General features: G+C 42.3%; 2 protein-coding genes and 1 long non-coding RNA gene across 8 annotated transcripts in view; 2 read left to right on the top strand and 1 right to left on the bottom strand.

Annotated features, from left to right (window-relative positions):
- Positions 1–18,587, top strand: part of GRK5 (G protein-coupled receptor kinase 5) — a 348,710-nt gene that overhangs the window by 295,706 nt on the left and 34,417 nt on the right. The gene's annotated exons all lie outside the window — the stretch shown is intronic.
- On the bottom strand, positions 1,528–15,614 carry LOC142410870 (uncharacterized). The gene is made up of 3 exons (XR_012776057.1): positions 15,394–15,614; positions 6,431–6,490; positions 1,528–2,528 (listed from the first exon to the last, which is right to left on the bottom strand). It is a non-coding gene; the product is annotated as an uncharacterized LOC142410870 (long non-coding RNA).
- INPP5F (inositol polyphosphate-5-phosphatase F) overlaps positions 16,414–18,587 on the top strand; it is a 48,325-nt gene continuing 46,151 nt past the window's right edge. Inside the window, exon 1 of one of the 4 annotated variants that reach the window (XR_012776119.1) lies at positions 16,414–16,756. Coding sequence is in view for 3 of the 4 variants with exons in the window: in XM_075504445.1 (XP_075360560.1) it covers positions 16,660–16,756 (97 nt within the window). In the remaining variant the exon portion in view is untranslated. The remainder of the gene's footprint in view (positions 16,757–18,587) is intronic. The other 3 variants (XM_075504445.1, XM_075504443.1, XM_075504442.1) reach the window with 3 other exon arrangements.

The raw sequence follows: 18,587 nt of genomic DNA, 5'->3' as shown, positions 1-18,587 counted from the left end.
TAAACAAACTTTCTAATCTTGCATGTGTTCATTACAGCAGTGAGTAAACATGTTGGCAGGATGCTTACATGCTGTGGTGGCAGGCTCTAGTAGATGCCTACATTCCTATGATTTTTTTTAAAGCTTATAAAAGGTGTCAGGTTAATGCAGGTTTGCAGGGTGTTGGAGGCCTTGGGTTCCTGCAGTTCTAGTTCTAATAAACAACATTGACATATCCAGCATTTTAAAAGCCGGAATACTTTCAGATTTGGCTTCCAAACTAGGTTTTGTAGAACCCTGCTTGCACATGACACTCTCAAGCTTCACATAAACCCAATGACCGTTTCCAGTCTGGGATCTACACGAAGACAGTAATCCCCTAGCAGAGGGATTAGAGTTTGATTTACAGTTTATAAACCAAAAATAAAGCCATTGGCTCATGTCTGCACCTCTTTATTCCACAAACACAACCCTAATCCTCATTCCAGAGCTTAATTCTACCAGCAATCCTAATCCATCAATCTCTACCTGCCTCAAAAGAAATACAAGCCTGCAGACTTGGGCAGAACAAGCCTTGAATTTTTCCAGCAGCACTTCTAGACTGAACACTAGCAGCAGTTCTTAATTTCCTGCAGGCTTGAAACAGAGCACAACCTAACGGAGGGAAAGGATGGTAAATTAAAGTGGAAAAAACACTGAGCAAAGGTGTAGTTTCAAATACTTTATTCTCAGTGACACCTACTTTTGAGATTTTTTAACAGGTTAGCGTTTATATGGCAGGCTTGGCTTTTCAATAGGGAGGGAATGAATCAGCCCATTACAAAATCAGGCCCTATATAAATGTTCATCCAGAAAAGGTTTATAGCTTTTACTCATTCACTTGAATTTGTGCTTTTATTGAATGAGGAATGTGGAATTTAGCCACATCTTTATTATTTGTGAATGTGTATTGGGCTTTCTTCTGATAAACCAGTACTTTATTTCTTTACCATAAGTCATGCTTTCTTCTTGTTGTCAGTTCTTAAAAAGTGCACTAGTGCATGACTTAGAGGTGTTTTCAGACACCTGGCTCAGCTGGGGCAACAGCTGAGAAGTACAGACTGCCCCTTTTATGATTGTGGTTTGTTAGCTTCAGGACACACTGCTTGGGAAGACTCACTGACACCAGTTTAGCAGAGGATCTGCATGTAAATGGCATGCAGAGACGGGTGAAGAAGAAAACTTCATTATGTTGGTTCTGGTTGCTTAGAGAGTGATGTGTTCCTTGTGATCACCACTCCAAGCAAATTACTCTAGATTGTCTTAATTCCATTAAATAAAACATGTGTTCTCAGATTTTTAGAGGGAGGCTTAAAGCATTTATTTTTATAATTGATTGATTCAGATTTTGTACCATCCAAGCTCCTGCATCTAGAGGGTGAAATTCTCCCACTGTCACATGGTGGTATTTTTGCTTTTTGTCCGTAAGTGTTCCATTGGAACTCTGCACGAGTCTCCAGTAGTTGTTGACAGAGCCTGATGCATCAGTGTAATCCACTCCTGACTCCTCTCACACAGGGGCAGGAAAGTCAGGGAGCTTTTTTGTGCTTATGATTTTCCCTGTTCTCCCTGATGGATTTTCTGTTTCAAGGATTGCACAGCTGAAACTTCCTTTGTTGCCGGAAGTTGGAACAGAATTTGACTGCATTTATGTAAATGACGGAGGAAGAAAAGACCAATTTTTGTATTAGTTCATATGGACATTTCAGGTGTGAGTCGAGCAGGTCATGTGCAGAAGGCATGTCTTGGCCAAACCAAGCTCTGAGACTCTTTCAAATTTAAAATCTAAAAACCTGAAGTTACTTGGGCTTGAGCAAAGAAACATGTTTCTAACTATTTGCTACATGGTGCTCTGATAACGGCAAAATCCAATCAGTGGAAGAAACTAACAATGTCATTAAATGGTACTTCAGCATTCATCGCACGGCCAACAGTTACGTAAAGAAAATGGGCCATTACAGCGTTATTATTAAAACCAGCATATACCGTGTAATTTTATACCGTGACAAAATTATCTTTCTCAGGGCCACCTGATGCAGTTGCATTACTGCAAGTGGAAAACACGGCCCAGTTGTTCGTTCCAGCCGACGGTCGCCGTTATATGCGCTTCTTAGCTCTGTGTATGACGTCCACAGCAACTTGACGTCGAAGCCGGGACGACAACGGTCCCCAGCGCCCAGCAGAGGGCAACGGAGTCCCGCGGATGCCGCCGCCGCCTCCCTCCCCGCAGCCGCGGGGCTGCCCCGGCGGAGCGCTCGGACAGAACCCGGCGCTGCCTCCCGGGTCCCTTCCTTTGAAATCAGGGGGCGACGGGGGGATTTACGGGCTCGGCGTCTCTTTCGAAAGGAGCCACTTTAAAATATACTTTTAATTAAGCACAGAGGGTTGAGCGTGGAATGATGAGCGGAGAGAAGGTGACACAGCCGACTTGTGCCACAGCAGCTCATAGCTCACGTTGCAGAAATCCACCGGCAGTCCCAGGCTTGACTGTTTTGGTTTTTTTACAATACCTACTGTTAATACAGAAAAAATTACGTGAAAGAAACCAAACTCCTTGATTTCCTTGATTTCCTTCATGTCCACTACAGCACTAAGAAATACGGGTTCTTGTTCTAACTTAGCAATTTTATATGAATATGTGAATATGATATGAAAAAATGCCACCTGAGACCAGCACAAGAAACAGGGACAGTCGCTGAGGCAGGCACTTCTGTGCCAGAGCAGGTAATGTTTGTATCAGTCTTATGGCACATAAGTATCGTTTTCAGCTCAGTACAGGTGTCGTTCCTGTGAGTGAAGGTAGCAAGAGATGGCTGAAACCCTTCAAACCTCAAAACTACAAAATATGAGCAGGAGTTAAGTAGTTCCAGTACTTTGTATCAGAGTGATTTTTGCTTATAAGGCACTGAGGAGCTGTACTGTGAGGCTTCTGAGGACTAGCAAAATATAAAATTTCAGCTCTGCTTTTTAATAAAGTGTTGCTTCAAGGGGAAGGTTGGACTAATGAGCTTCAGAGGTCCCTTTTGACCAGCATTGGTATACCTACACTTTGATTTCTGAAAGAATCATTTTAAGGAGAAAGACATTAAAATCACAATCCATTATTCAGTAAACCACTGTTCTTTTGCTGAGGGTGCTATTTCTCAAAGCCAGGCCAGGCCAGAATTCATATAAGCCACTTTTTCCCTGAGATGGAGTGATTGCATATCCTATTTTAAAGTGACTTACGTCAGCAACAACAGCTGCCAAGAAGTCACAACCATCTGACTCTAAGGGTTGCTCCAATCTTTTTGACACAATAGCTGATGCAGCCTTCACTTGAACAAACTGGACTGTAAGAAAAGGACATGTAAAGCATAGAGCAAAAATTGGTCTTTGCATAATGGAGTACTGTCCACATAAATTCATCCTATTATCACAATGGTTGGGGATTATTTTTCACCTAATTTCCATCGCAGGGAACTTTGCATGCTTTTATGTGTACTTATCTAGTATCTTAATTATATGATTCCAAAGTGCTTTCCAGTCATAAAATACTCCATGGGGATAGGTCATGTGCCTATTATTTCAGTTTACAAGTGGCACGGTAAATTATTTGCAGTACCAGTAGTATAACCCAGCCATGCTGATTCCCAGTGCTTCCTGAATCCTTTTCCCATAGGCATTATACTGCAGTGGCAGGACATAATTTTTTATTTTATCTTCCATAAGCTGAATCCAAATACTGAAGGATATTGAACAAAATATTGAACAAAACTGAAGGATACATGGCTACTTAAAATGACATACTCCAACTGAGAATTAAATCTGTGAGCACAGTTGGTTTTGTTAGTGTTAAATTGCATTTGCCTGTGGATGCTGTGTTTGATTAAGAGTAGGGTAGTAGCATCTATTTTTAACATTGTTATCAAATTTAAATAGAGAGTCTGTATTTATCTTTTTCACTATAATTAACATTGAGGCTTGAGGCAAATCAAATCAGCCAAACAGAACAATTGCATGCATAATGCACTAGTTGGTCTCAGAAACCTAATTTCAAACCCTTTTAGCTGAGCAGGAAAGTTATTTGGGGACTTGCTCATGTTTTTTTTCTTGTTTTGGGGGGTTGAGGATTTTTTGGCACATTCAGAGCTACTGCTTCCGTAAAGAAGTAAGCATGAGCATAAAGACAGCATCAGTAAACAGCACAGAAAGAAACAAAACTCTTGTGAAGGAGGCATTTTTTCCTAATTAAAACAACAAATTGGGAGGCTATGGCCCAAACTTTCTGACAAAGAATCTACAGCCTTAAGGAAGTGCTAGAATCCATTGGCCTGAAATTTGAAAATCCTACTGTTTCTCAGGTGGATCTGGATGCTTAAGTTCAATTTGCACATTATTTATAATGAGGCAGGTTTAAATTAAATAACTTCACAAGACCTGAGCATAGGATATGAGACTACGGCCATCATTCTGAAGACTCAACCCAACCGGAAGAAGAGCAGCAAGCGAAGAGGGTTAGGTAGGATGAACATTGCAGCTCCTGGTTAGCTAGCAAGTATTTGCAGTTCTGTGGTGGTGTTATGCCTTGACAGGAGCTTCTGCTACTACTTGATAGATATATGCACAAGAGAAGAAAGACAGAATGGGATGGATGAAAAGAAGGTTAAGGAATGCGGAGAGGTACAAAGAGACTGTGATTCAAAAAAACAAGGTTGCAACAAATCATCATAGGTTGTGAATCGGAAGAGATCACATTACCTCATTCCTGTCGTCTTGCCCAACCTGTTCTTAAAAAACACTGGTGGTGGATATTGCCCAGCTAATATCAGTGAGCAGTCTACTCCCATGCTTATTTATGCAAATTCTTTGTTTCTGTCTAACTCATTCTTCCTGCAATTATGCTCACTACTTCTTGTCTTATCTGGAATAAGACCTGGGATTGTTTAGCCTCAAAAAGAGAAGGCTCAGGGGGGGATCTTATCAATGTGTATAAATGCCTCACGGGAGGAAGAAAAGGAGATGGGGCCAGACTCTTCTCCGTAGTATCCAGTGACAGGACAAGAGGAAATGGGCACAGACTGAAATACAGGAAATTCCACTTAAAGATAAGAAAAAACTTTTTCATTGTGAGGGTGGTCAAACACTGACACAGGTTGCCCAGAGCAGCTATGGAGTCACCATCTTTGGAGATACTCAAAACCCCACTGGACATGGTCCTGGGCAACCTCCTCTAGCTGACCCCACTGTGAGCAGAGGGGTTGGACCACAGGTACCTTTCAAGCTCAACCATTCTATGATTTAGTGACAGTGAACAAAGAAACCAGTTATTCTTGTCCTCTTTCCAGCAATTTTTATGTATTTCAAGACTGTTTTCCTGTTTCCCGTGAGAAACTAGTCTAAAGAATCCCAATTCTTCAAATCGTAGATCACAGCATCTAAAATTCAGAATATCCCTGATTTCCTTTGGCTCGTTTTCAGTTGATAGTTCTTGAAATGGTTGTATCAAACTGAATGTAGTATTCCCACTGAGGTCTTACTCATAGTAGAGTAAAAGCATTACTGCATAGGTTTTACGTATAATGCTCCTGTGTATTCATTTTAGTATAACTGGATTTTATTTCACTATTTTGTTACTGGTTGGTTGATCAATTTATGATCTAGGATTACCCCAGAACTCCCGATTAACCGGCTGTTCCTGAGCTTGTATTTATACAGATGATCATTCCTCTTGAAAATTTTTCTCTTGCCAGTCATTTCATTCATTTCAGATAATTTATGCAACTTGCAACAATAATCTCATAATGGAATCCTGATACCCCATGGGCTTTCAGGCCCTCCTAGCTTGATAATTTACTAAGTACACTTGTTATTCCATTATTTGGGCCATCAGTAAAGATATGGGACAGTACTGAACTTGTGAGTTAACCATTAGTAACCACTCTACAAGAGAAACTTCTCAACTATTTGGGATTGTGGACGTGTCCTAACTGGACCATATTTCCTTAGTCATGGGAAAATCACAAGAGACAGGATCAAAGCTCATATTAAGTGCAGATATACACTATCACCCAGGACTGCTAGACTGTCGTAAGAAGAAAGGGTATTGATTCAATCTTAAATTTATTATGTTAACTGTTTCTTAGCACTTTGTTGTCTTGCAGGTATTTGAAAGTACATACTTTGATGATTTTTTTCTATTCTTTCTTCATTTAAGAAAAGGCTCTGACTGATCTAAAATTCCCCAAGTCTTCCTTCTTTCCCTTTTTGAAGGCTCAGGATGGTGGCACAGATTCATCAATATATAGAGAGCTATAACCTTCCATTGATTTCGCAGACATTGGAAAACAACAGTAAATTAGAAGCCCAAATACTTCTCCTGCTTTCTGGGGCTTTGCTTATCCTCTGTCAGTTTTCAAAGATCAGTACTTACTTCTCCAAGGTTATCATGTCTCCACCTGGTCCTACTGGATCAATGACATAGTGTAGACTCCTGCAACAACAACACATGCTTGTAATTTTTCCCTTCAGTAATTACTCAGAGAGAGATCTATTTCCTCCTACATTCTATATGGTGTAATGGTGTATATGGCAGGCCTATGATGCCTTGATAAATGAAATGGTGCCTTGCAATTCTTTGTGTGCCTTTTCCCCCGAAGAGGTAAATGACTATTTATAAGTAGTTTCTAGGACATTTTAAAATTTTGTTCAGGAATGGCTTTGACCTTTTCTCAGAAACATCTTCTGGTAAAGCTGAGTCATCTGTGTAGCTACATATCAGCCATAGTGTTATAGCTGTCTGATTTATCACACATAGTCATAGATCTAGGGTATAAAGCTATTATAGATATACAGTATATATATTGCTCAAATATATATATATAGTAACATAATTCAAATGCCAAACAAAGTGAAAAGCATGTTAATAATTGCCAAGCGTTACATGTGGCTCTGATTTCACCTTGGCTTCTCACTGGCATTCCCCTTCACAAATGCAAAACCTGATAGACTCCAGTGACAACACTGACAGAACTTCCCTGATTTGTCTAAGGTACAGTCTTACATCAGGTTTTTTTCTTATTATTTCCATAAAATATAGAGCTTGCTTTCATTTATCTGCATATAAATATGATCATAATCTCTTTCACAGTAGCAGTTTAAAACATTTTACACGTATCAATATAGTCAGGCTATAATACCTCTGCACAGTAGGGAAATACTACCTTTAGTCATGTATGTAAAAGTGAGGTAGAGAGAGATTAAGTTATTTATCCCAGGCCAGGCAGATAGGACGAGGATTCAGAGTTTCTGATTTTCAGCCCTCTTTTTCAGTCTCATGTCTATCTTCTTTCCCTAGGTTTTACAATAACCTGCATATGATGGCACAAGAAATACAAAGCCAGCAATAAACACTTTTAGCCTGTGTATAGCAATGAGGATCATCTATCCTTGTTATTCAAGTACAGAACATGTAATCTCACAGGGCAATAAAGTTCTTTTAATCTTCTGGTTTAGCCCTTTGAGAGTCATAAGAATTCTAATTACCGGTACACTACTTAACTGCACCTCAAGAGCTTGAAGACTGCAAATTCTATACATGACTTTTTTCATCCACAAGCCACAGATGAAGGAAAAGCTGATAGTGTTTTTTGACCTAAATTATCGCCTAGCGGCTAGAGATTCTGCTCTTGGACAAAAAGGATTCAGTGCTACTCTTAGAACTTCATACATCCCTAGTCTCCTCTTAAATACTGATGTGTTTATCTGCAGTATGAATGCAGCTTTACGTAGGGCTTGTAAAGAACCTTACGTAGGTTCTGTAAACATGAGTTCTATTAGAGAGCAGTGGGTATGTATGTCAGTAAGGTTTTATTATGGCTCTATATGCCTGCTAGAATAACTTCACTAACAGCGTTAAAAATAATAACCTCTCCAGCCAGCATATCTGTGCTGGTGAATCTGGTTGAGATACAGCAAGGCTTACAGAAAACCACTCTTACTCTTCCAGCTCACGTCATTTGGGAAGGTGATGTAACGGTCTCTGGAAAAGCTCCTTCAGATGGCACTCTCTGTGTCTCATCACAGGGCTCTGCTGCTCTCAGTATGGATGAGCACATGAACTGGATTCCTTACAGTTGAAACAAAACCAGAAGATGTACTCCAGGACTGCATCTGATGTGCTCCAGTTGCTAAGGGGTCTGTAGGACAGAACTAGATCTAATCTTAAATAAAGCTCCTGCAATGTGCATAGTGCAGAAGCTGGATCCTCAGCGCCAGCTGTTTTGTTCTCCAAATCCTTTCCTATTCTACTGCACTTCTCGCTAATGTAGGCATGGTTGGCATTAGCGTATTCGTAATATAGACATGATCTGATTCTGCATTGCTTGGCAACTCAGAATGAACTGCCAAGTGAATGACGCTAAGGTAAATCCTGACCCTAAAAAATTAGGCTGCTTCTGTTCAATAAGGGCCAGGTAGGTTTGCTGCTACTCTGGTTGCTGTTATTTGGAGTCCAGTTTCATAAACAGTATTTTAGTAGGTTATTCTGTATTGGCATTAGTTCCCTGAATTCAGCTCACAATATGCTGCACAAACGCTTGTGGCTATACAGTGCAGGCACGGTACAGGAATAGAAACACGCAGCTGGGAAGGAGGAAATGATTATTTAAGCTGGCTTTAGCAGTGTTGTTGCTGAATGTCACAGCATGTCAAACCTTACTCTGAGAAGTTCCCTCTGGAACATCTTCTGGGGTAAGGAAAGGAGAATTTGACCCCAAATGGATTTATTGCATAGGGTTTTGCTGCAACTATACAAGTACATATGCTATTTAAAAGCAGGTTAGTCACAGTATAGAAAATAAAGTCAACTAGAGTGATAGAATATAAATATTTTGTATTAAAAACGTAATAATTGAATGGAGTACATGTTTTCCATCCCAAGTTGGTAATGCTTAAATCCTGGAGTACTGAAACCACTGGCTTCCAGGCTGATCAATAATGTCTCATTATCTTATGTTCTATCCCTTAAACATCTCATTCTGTTATTGTTCCTTGTCTTTTGTAATGCTTCTAAATCTCTGGAATCTGAATAGACTTTATGCTCTGGCTTTGTACAGTACCTAGCACAGTGCGGGTCCTTACCCATAACTAGAGTTCCCGGGCATGACACTAATGTAGACAATGCATAATAATTAATAAATATCATATAAAATAATAAGTGCCATGAGAAACGGGAGCAAGAGGAAAGTGATTTAAAAAAAACCTAGGGAAGGTTAGACTTTTCCTGCATTTATTTCCATCATTCAACTGACAGAGATTTTTGCACTGAATAACTAATACCTTTCTTTTTCATAGGAAAGCTAAAACCAGGGTGAAAAGTGACAAAAAGAAATGTATAACACTTCAGTACTTGGCAACTATTGCTATTCTTCAGGCGTTATTTGATGCTCAGCCTCAACAGTATTCACAGCACATAAAGTTAGTTATGTGAAGAATAGAATACATATGGTTTACTATTTTTGCTGTTTTACTATCAAATTGCTGTAATACTAAGAAACTGAGTAGTCATATTCATAAATAGAGACAGAAAGTATGATAAATCTTGAGGAAAAAGCTAGATTCAGTGAACCCTAACAACATTACAAAGATAACTGGATGTTTTTGTTTCTGTAATATTAAAATAGAAAAAAATCAGGGAAAATAAAGCAACTTCCAAGAAAGGTACTTACAAAATTGATTCAAATTGGCTAAATGGTATCAGAAAAAAATAGACTATAAAAATTTTTTTTTCTAAAAGACATTAAATTCCAGTGATCCAAAAATTTTACTTTTCATCCTTTCTAAAAGCAAAAGTCTTGCATTTTTTTTGAAATGTGAACTATTTTGCTCTTAAAAAACCCCAACCTAAATTAAAAGTAAAGAAAGGGAGGTAAGCTCTTCCAAAGGGTAATAAAACCATTAACTTGCTCAGACTGTTTTAAAATCTTATTTTGCTGAATATATCTTCAATGAAGCTAGAACCACCAACAAGATGAAGTTGTCTTTGAAACATTTCCATAGAAGCCCAAATTGCGACCTCATGCCACCTTAAATAAAGACACATACGGTTGTGAGGAAGCCTGTTTTAGAAACACCTACCCTGAAACTTTCTTTGATCAAATGTAGGTCTAGAAAGGAAAGTCTCTTGTAAGGCAAATCTGCAAAAGCCCATCCTTGGGAAAAATGAATCTGTTGTGTAGGTTGCCTTGATGCTTTCTGGAAAATGGGATTAATACTTAATCAGCCCGTAATCAATAAAAAGACTGAAATGAGGCTGTGGAGCAAAAAATACAATCTACTTGGTGAAGGACTTTCTGTGTCTGAACTGGTCTACTCTGTACACTTACAAAACCACTGGAAAAGCAGCATGCCTAGGTGATCAGATGAGGAACAGCAAGTAGAATCTGTTTTACATTAGCTGTGAGTTTTATTACAATGGCCATGAAGAGTAGCCTGTCATTTACCTTGGAGAAATTATGGATTACATGTGGCCTTGGTATACTACAAATAGCATTTTAACTGATGAAGGCAGACGAACAACACAGTAAGGAATCTTTTCATGTGTGATTGCACTAGCTTGGTAGTCTGCAAAGTGAAATTTGTAGTTGTAGAATAAAAGAACTGTAGGCAGTCAAAACATTCTCATTTATTTTTGCAAATGGTCTCATTTGATCTTAACAGTAAGTGCAACAGAGGGAAATCAATACATTACCCATAAGCCGTATAGTATATTGCAGATGTTAACCACATACACATTGCTTTGAAAGGAAAATGTTATTGTTTTCCTATGTGCTCAGTGAAGCTCGGTGAAGTCAATGGATATATTCCCATTGGCAAGTAAGAGGTTTTCATGGGGAAGGAGGAAATACCAGAGTCCCTCTTCCTTTAGCGATAACAACTACAGCTGCCATATGAAAAAGTTATTTCAGTGGAAAGAAAGCTAAAAATAAATTCAGGCAAAAATTCTTATGCTGAACTGCTTTCCCTGTTTTTGAGAAAGTTTTGTTTTCTTGCCAAAAGCTAATATTCATGCCAGTGGTTTCGTATTTTTCTGTTATAAAACACAACATACAAGTATTTTTCAGAGTATTTAATATCGAAAGTACATTTACAGGTACTTCAGAAGTGTTCTGGTGGCAACTGTTGGCTGTCACAAACAAATGTCTTTTTATCTGCTATATTGCCAATTAGAAGAGCCTATTGTGTTACTTTTGTTCTGAGGAGGTTCCTTCTCAAAGCAGGCTTTTCAGAGTGTCTGTTTAATGCATAATATAACCTCTCTAAAAAGCACACAAAAGCCTTTTCAAAAAATATTTCAGAAGACGAAAGTAACTCAAGAGCCCTTCTTGCATCATAGTTTATTATCCATCTCATACAGTTGCAGAGCTATCAGGTTAGTAAATATGCAATGAAGCATAGGTAAATTAAAGAATCTGACTGGAATATTGTAGAAGCCCTGATCCACGGATGTGATTTAAGACAGTAAGGGTATATCATCATGGATTTATTATTCATATTCCTGTATTAGTAGGAACACATTAGAACCATCTGAGTTACAGAAACAGGCAAACCAGTTTGTCCTGTCTGCAAAAAAACAGCTTGCAAGAAAACCAGCAGGCACAACAGGAGGCCAGCCTGACTGAATGGGGAAAACCTAACTAAGCTCAAATGCAAAAAGGAAGCATATGGAAGGCGTAAGTGGGTAGGGACTACCAAGGAGGAATACAGATGCATTGCATGGGCACACAGGGATGAAAATAGGAAGGACAAAGTGCAGCTAGATTAAAAACTGGCAAGGAGTACGATGGGTAACAAGAAAGGCTTCTATTGTTACTTTGGCATCAAAAAAATGACCAAAGAAAACTTAAGCCCACTGCTGAGTGCGGTGGGCAACCCTGTGATGAAGGACATAGAAAAGGCCGAGGCCTTTTTTGCCTCAGATGTTACTAGAGGATCTGCTTTCAGGCCTCCCATGCCTCTGTGTCTAATAGCAAAGTTGGGGTACAGAAGTCCTACCAGTGGTAGAAGAAGACTGAGTTAGGGACTACTTAAATAAGCTGACATACAGAAAGTCCATGGGACCAGATGGGATGTATCCAGAAGTGCTGAGGGAGCTAGCTGATATCACTGCAAGGCTGCTTTTTGTCATCTTTATCACAGCACTTGACAATCCTGTAAACAACTAGACTGAATATACCTTGAATAAATAATAAGGCAGCAAAAATTATTTCCACTCATTGTCGGATAGCTAAATAAGTGATGGCTCAACCTGTCAGTCAAAAGCAAAGCAGCAAATGTCCATACTATAAAATTTCCACCAACTGCACCTATGAACTCGTATCTCTAATAGCAAAAGAGGAATGAGCTGACTATAACAATATCATGCAGGCAAATAGGAGTGCTTCCAATATGTTATAGGTGTATTCACTGCCAAAGAAGATTTTTCTGATGTTTGTCTGGAAGCTACCAGGAGCATGAAAGCCAAACAAACAAAAAAATGTTCCATGACTTCTTAATCACAGACATTTAGAAATAAAGATCCTCACGCTCTCTACAGTGTCATTTCCAAAACTGGTATCATTCATCCCAGGAAGAGTTGTATGTTTGTCCAATCTATCTAGTCAATTGTACTTCAAAGTATGGAGTGTTGCTAAATCGTATCACTTCCCATTAATCAACATTTAAACTTGAAATCAAGCTGCGGGCAATCAGGTAACACTGAGCATGAGAGTGCATGACTAATTGTCAGCCTATGCATTTCCTTACCATTAGCTATTGACAATGAATTGCAAAAATGCAAAATCCCTTTTCCATTTTTTTCCCCTATGCTAACTAAAGCTGACAGACTCATAAAAACACTGCCCAGCTGTGAATCTATGGAAAACACACCGCATGTAAACAGAAAACTACCCAAGGGGAAAAAACCCTGATCAAAGGGTGAACAAGGACAAAGCAAAGTTTGTCCTTCAAATCCCTGCAAGGAGCTCTGGATTATTTTAATGGTAACCCCATGCACTGCACTAGAACACTGAACTATTTGGGAAACGCATGCAGAATAGAGATGATGTTGCAAGAGGCAGTGATAAATATTTAGCAAATGATAGTGCAGGCTGCTCAGAAATAGAGGAAAGAGATGGGAGCAAAAATAAAGGTTAATGTTTTAACCCATCGAGATGTTCAGCTCCTAGTCTTAAAACCAGAAAAATTCTGAAGCTCATGCTCATCTTAAAAGATGTTAGAGTCTAATCAAACATATTTAATTTATACATCTAAAGTCATGCATACACTTAAATGCTTTTCTAGACCGGATGCTCAGTACCTTCCAAAATCAAGGTTTTGCCTGGGTCTTGAATGTTAACATTTAATAAGGAGATTTCTCATTTCTTAGGGTCCTTTATTCACATGTTTTGTAGCATAACGAATATATATGAGTAATACACTAATGGAGAAATGTTGTACGAGACAGAAACCAATCTTTTCAAAGAATGGTTTGAAAGTAGTGCTGTTCAATAGTAGTTAGTTTAATAATAATTGATAGATCTTTCTATTCGCGAGTTGAAGAGACTAACCTCCCCAGTAGTCCATCCCCCTCTGTCAGCAGAGGCTTCAGTGCTCCCAGCCAGAGCGTGTCCAAAGGAACCCTTGATTTGGCATGACAAAGGGAAGCAGAAACCTCTGGCAGGGGAGGGAAATTCCTAAAACGGATCTGCCACTGAGAGAACAGACTCATTCTGGAAATCTCTGCCCTCAGCTGCTAGTTCCCATGCCCCAGCTGGAGATTCCCACTCTCCTGTTGTGTGACAAATGCCAAGTCAACTGTTCATGGAGCCACTCTAACTGAGTGGGTGGAGTCCATAGCAGGGGGCAGGACATCTTTCTTACTGCCATTTTCATATTGATCCTCATTTGTTCTTACAAGACAATATTAATCATCTTAGTTAAAGTCTTTATGGGTTTCTCAGATAATTTATTCAATGTATATGTAAAAATCAAATGCTTACATTTACACAATGAAATGAAGGAATAGTACCACTGAATAAGGTGTTTATTTGCACCATCCAGAAAACAATGACAAAATATTTCAGGCAGGCAGGTGTGTACAGCTAAAAGAGATTCTTCTACCTAAGGAGAGTTAACTTCTCAAAAATCTGCCTCGCCTCCCATCTTAGCAAATCTCAGCCCCAAATAATTCTCAAATTTCTTTCTTCCTTAAGGCTTCACACATTTCTCTGTGAAAAGGGGAATGCTGCAGCTACTGCCACTAAGACGCCTGCTGCCTGTGACTCATTACCTAACTAAACTACTGGCCCTCTGCCTTGCTCATAGTGCAAAGCAGGGAAGAGACAGAGAAGAGCAAAACTCAAGAATCTCTTTTAGCTGTCAATTGCCAGCTTCCTTGCAGGGTCACAGAGTGATTTCTCTCCAGAAGCTGCAGCAAGGATTTTACCGACCTGACAATTGAAAAACCTGAGGCTCTTGCTGCTCCTCAGCCTTCCCTTTAGGCAGCTAAAACTGAAAGACACATCTTGCTTTGCACACCAGGAGCTTTCAGAGACACAAAATATGTCCCATTGCAATCACAGCTCTGCTGTGCATTCATTTTACCTGAAATTTCACAATGCCTTCTCTACTTGGGCTAGGCTTCATTTTATGGCACTGTAAATGTATTTCATTTACAAGTGAGAAAACAGCACTACGTTATTCTGCTAGGAAACAAGCTGTGGACCAATTCATCCCTGTACTGCATTTCTGTGTATGTTTGTTATGTCTTTGAAAATATGTGACATTGTGCTTATGGGAAAATCAAGAAGAAAGTAATTCAAGAGAGATATATTTATTAAAATGCTGAGAAGCCATTTAAACCCTTCTCTTGCCTAGTACCTGCAGGAGTGATCTGAATTACTAGCATTACTAGCATTCTGCCGATGGCATTGACTGCTACGTACAAGAATTGACCAGGACAGTGCTACATTGGAAGCTGTAGGCCATTGACAAGGCATAGCATTTTCAAAATAGGGATCTGTAGCCAAGAAAGAATAGTGTGTCCTTTTGCATACCTGCCCTGGGGAAAATGTTAAGAGATACTAGCATCTATTATCAAATCAAATAGAGTTCAGTTCCATTCATATCATTCCTATACTATTTAAGCGTACATAAGAAAAAAAGCAACTACATCAGAGGTCAGACCTTATATTTGAAAGAAAAATCTTAAACTGCATTCAAAATAACATAAAGCCTGTCTAGAGACATTTAAAAAAAATTGATCATTCTTTTAAGAAGGAAGGGTAGATGGAAATAAATAAAAATATGAGAAAATTGGTTTTCCAGTACTGCGTAAAACTACTTGCTCGCACACACCATTAATTCTCAAGCTATACTGAAGATGTTCTTTCAACAACCAAGCTGCTCACAAATGGCTGTATGCACGATGGGATGCTTTTTGTCTATGTCCATTTCTACTTCAATTTATAAGGAGTGGGACTTCAGCTTTTGTAAACAAAAAAAAGCTCTGGAAACCTGTGGACAAGTGGCTGGTAAGGCTGGGAAGGGTGTGTAGCGGTGAAGAGTTTGCTGGTACATTTTCCAGTGTTGCCTGGAGAGGAGAGAGAAAGTATATACCCTCGTATCAGGAGGTGCTCCTTTCTGTATAAATATTTAAAATCATAATGAGTCCTGTGCTGTGGTGTTGAGATTTACTTTCACCACTAGCTGATACACTGTAGCAACTCCTGCCTGTTTCCACCAATTATTAAACTTGCTCCCTCTTGGGAAAAGCTGAAAAAGCTTGGGGGATACAGGCTTGGTTGTTATCACTCCGTCTGTGGTGGCTGGCTATAACCTCCCGCTGCTTTGCGGCTTGTGCTGCTGAAGGCTTCCCGGCCCTGCGGGGCTGAGGCACTCCTCCAGCCACCAAGAGTCGGCGACCCCGGGCCGGGGAGGGCCGGGGCCACCCGGGCTCCAGGCCGGGCTGCCCTCGCCCCCGGCGGGAGAGCGTCGAGGCTGGGCAGCGCCGGCGCTGAGGGGGGGCGCGCGCCCCCGCCTCAGACCCAGCCGTCCCCGGGCCGCTTATCCCCGCCGCGGAGGGCAGAGCGTCCCGCTGCCCGCCGGCCGTCCCCGCCGCAGCGCCTCAGCCCGGTTCCCTCCCCGCTCTCGCCGTCTCTGCGGGCCTCGGGCGGTCCCCTCCCCGGCGGGTGGCTGAGGGGACGTGGCTGAGGGGACCGGGCCGAGGGGAGCGCGGGGGACGGACGGACCGGCGGGAGGGAGCGGTAGCCCCGCCCCTCGCGCCCCGCAAGCTCCGCCCAGCGCCGCGCTGCACCTTTAAGCGCGCGGCGAGGCGTGACGGGCAGCGTCACGTGCGGCGGCGGGGCTGGAACGCGAGCGCGTGCCCGGCCGGCTGAGGCAGCGCCCCTCGCCGGAGCGGCCGCGCCGGGACTCGCCGGGCTCCCTGCGGCAGCGCGCGTGCGCGCACCCGCGTTCGGTTCGGGAGCGCGCCCCGTCCCGGCCCTTCCCCCTTCCGCCCGGCGTGCGCGCGCGGGAGCCGCGCGGCTGCGGAGCGGCGGGAGCGTCCCGCTCGCCCGGCCGCCCTCCCTCCTCTCCCGGCGGCGGCGGCGGCGGCGTGCGAGGATGGAGCTGTTCCAAGCCAAGGACCACTACATCCTGCAGAGCGGGGAGCGGGCGCTGTGGTGCAGCCGGAGGGACGGCAGCCTGCAGCTGAGAGCCGGTGAGTCCTCGCCGCTGCTGCGGGGCTGGGGCCGGGGCCGGCGCCGGGGCGCGCCTCCGTGCCCGCTTCCTGTGTGGGAAAGGGCGGGCCGGGACCCAGCCGCCCGGGGTGCCCTCGCCGGGGGGCGGCGGCTGACAATGGCCGGGGAGCGGGTCGCTGAGGGGGAGGGCGGTGGCGGAGCGGAGCGCCGCAAAAGCCGCCGAGAGCAGAGCGCCCGGTCGCGGTGCCGAGCCCGGGTGAGGGCGGGGGGGCGGGCAGGGCTGGTACGCCAGGGGTCTCCCCGGGGGTGCCGCGGGTCGGTCGGGCGGGGCTGACCGCCTCTGTCCGTCGCCCCGGTTCTCGGGGCTGACCGCCTCTCTCCGTCGCCCCAGTTCTGGGAGGGCCAGCCCCGGCTGCCGCCGCCGCCGTCCCCGCGCTGCGGGAGGCAGCTGCCCGGCGCGCTGTGCGCGGGGCGAGCCGCGGCGCGGAAGGTCACGCGTGTCCCGGCACGGGTGGCCCAGCGAGAAGCGTACCTTCTGCGGGCCGAGCGACCGTCGTTCTTGCACGATGTGCTGCTTTCTCTGCAAAATCAAGTCGGGCTGCCCCTGCCAGCTCCCCGGGCTTCACCCGAATAGTTTATATGTTGAGATGCCTCTGGTCACCCTCACTGGAGCATCGTTAAATAAGAAAGGGCCATCTTGTGTTGGTGTCAGCCTTATATAAGTGATGCTTGCCAGTGTTTCTGATAAACGGTGATTGCGTCTTGGAACAAATGTATTCCCTGGTCTCCTCTTTTAGGAGAAATTGAACACTTGTGAATTGCTCTCAAATTTGTTCTAGTGCCTATAGGCAGTGTAAGTGACAATTACAGCGGGGAGACTGTGTGTGTTATATCAGGCTGCAGAGAAGGTAGTGGGAACAAAAATTGTAGAAAGTTGCGTTAACGGAAATTGTGTAACAATGGTAATTATAATATCCTATCTGAGAGGTTAGTCAGTAAGGGTGTCTATAAAATGAAATGCCATCCTTAGAAATTAGCTTGCTTTGAGTAATATATGTAGCTTAGATGTAAAGGGCCATAGCGTACCTGCTTATAAGTTAAAAAGAGTCCAAGTTGCTGGATGTTTCACCAAATGTGTGGCAGGTTGCGTAGGTGTTACTTACAGCTTTCTAAAATTGGGACCTATGTTATGCCCAAAAAGCTGGTTAAGCATGCATATGACCAGGTTGGCTATCAGTACAGTACACTTCATGAGCTTTTTTTTTTTTAGAGGATGGAAAAACTTTATGTGTAAACATAAAATACCATTGTTATCTGTGTTTATCCAAAGAACTGTTTTTCATACTAGTCTTTCTTGTGTTATGCTTTTGTACTTGAGTCATGTCTTGTCAGTGTAATTTGTTTGCATATCTTAGATAAAATTACAGTCTGTCTCAAGTTAACATCACTTATTCTTGTCCAGCAGCTTCACTTGTGGTTGAAAGTCCAGTAATACTTTGATTTATAAATCACCTTACAAAATACTTGATGTTAAGCTAGCAAACAATACTGCTAGTCAGTGAAATGCATGTTTTCGTGGGGGGGAAAAAAAACCCCTCAGTTTTAGATTTGCAATAGTTATAATCATCTGCAGAGGCATAAAACCTCTTACTTGACCCAGAGTAATAAAAGCACAAACTAGTGAACTGTAGTTCTGGAGATTGGTGTTTGAAAGCTTTAGTTTTAAAAGCATCAGTCACTTGTTTTCATGCAGCCATTGCTGTGATTTTTTTTTTTTTTTTTTTCCCCTCCTTGAAGTCCATTAACTTCATGGAGGCTTTGCCAGTGCCCAGCAGTTTGTCTGCATGCTGT

This window comes from Mycteria americana, chromosome 6, assembly GCF_035582795.1.
Source record: "Mycteria americana isolate JAX WOST 10 ecotype Jacksonville Zoo and Gardens chromosome 6, USCA_MyAme_1.0, whole genome shotgun sequence".
NCBI classification, from domain to species: Eukaryota; Metazoa; Chordata; class Aves; order Ciconiiformes; family Ciconiidae; genus Mycteria; species Mycteria americana.
Note: the sequence above shows the minus strand (reverse complement) of the source record. Positions and strands in the feature narration are given on the sequence as shown.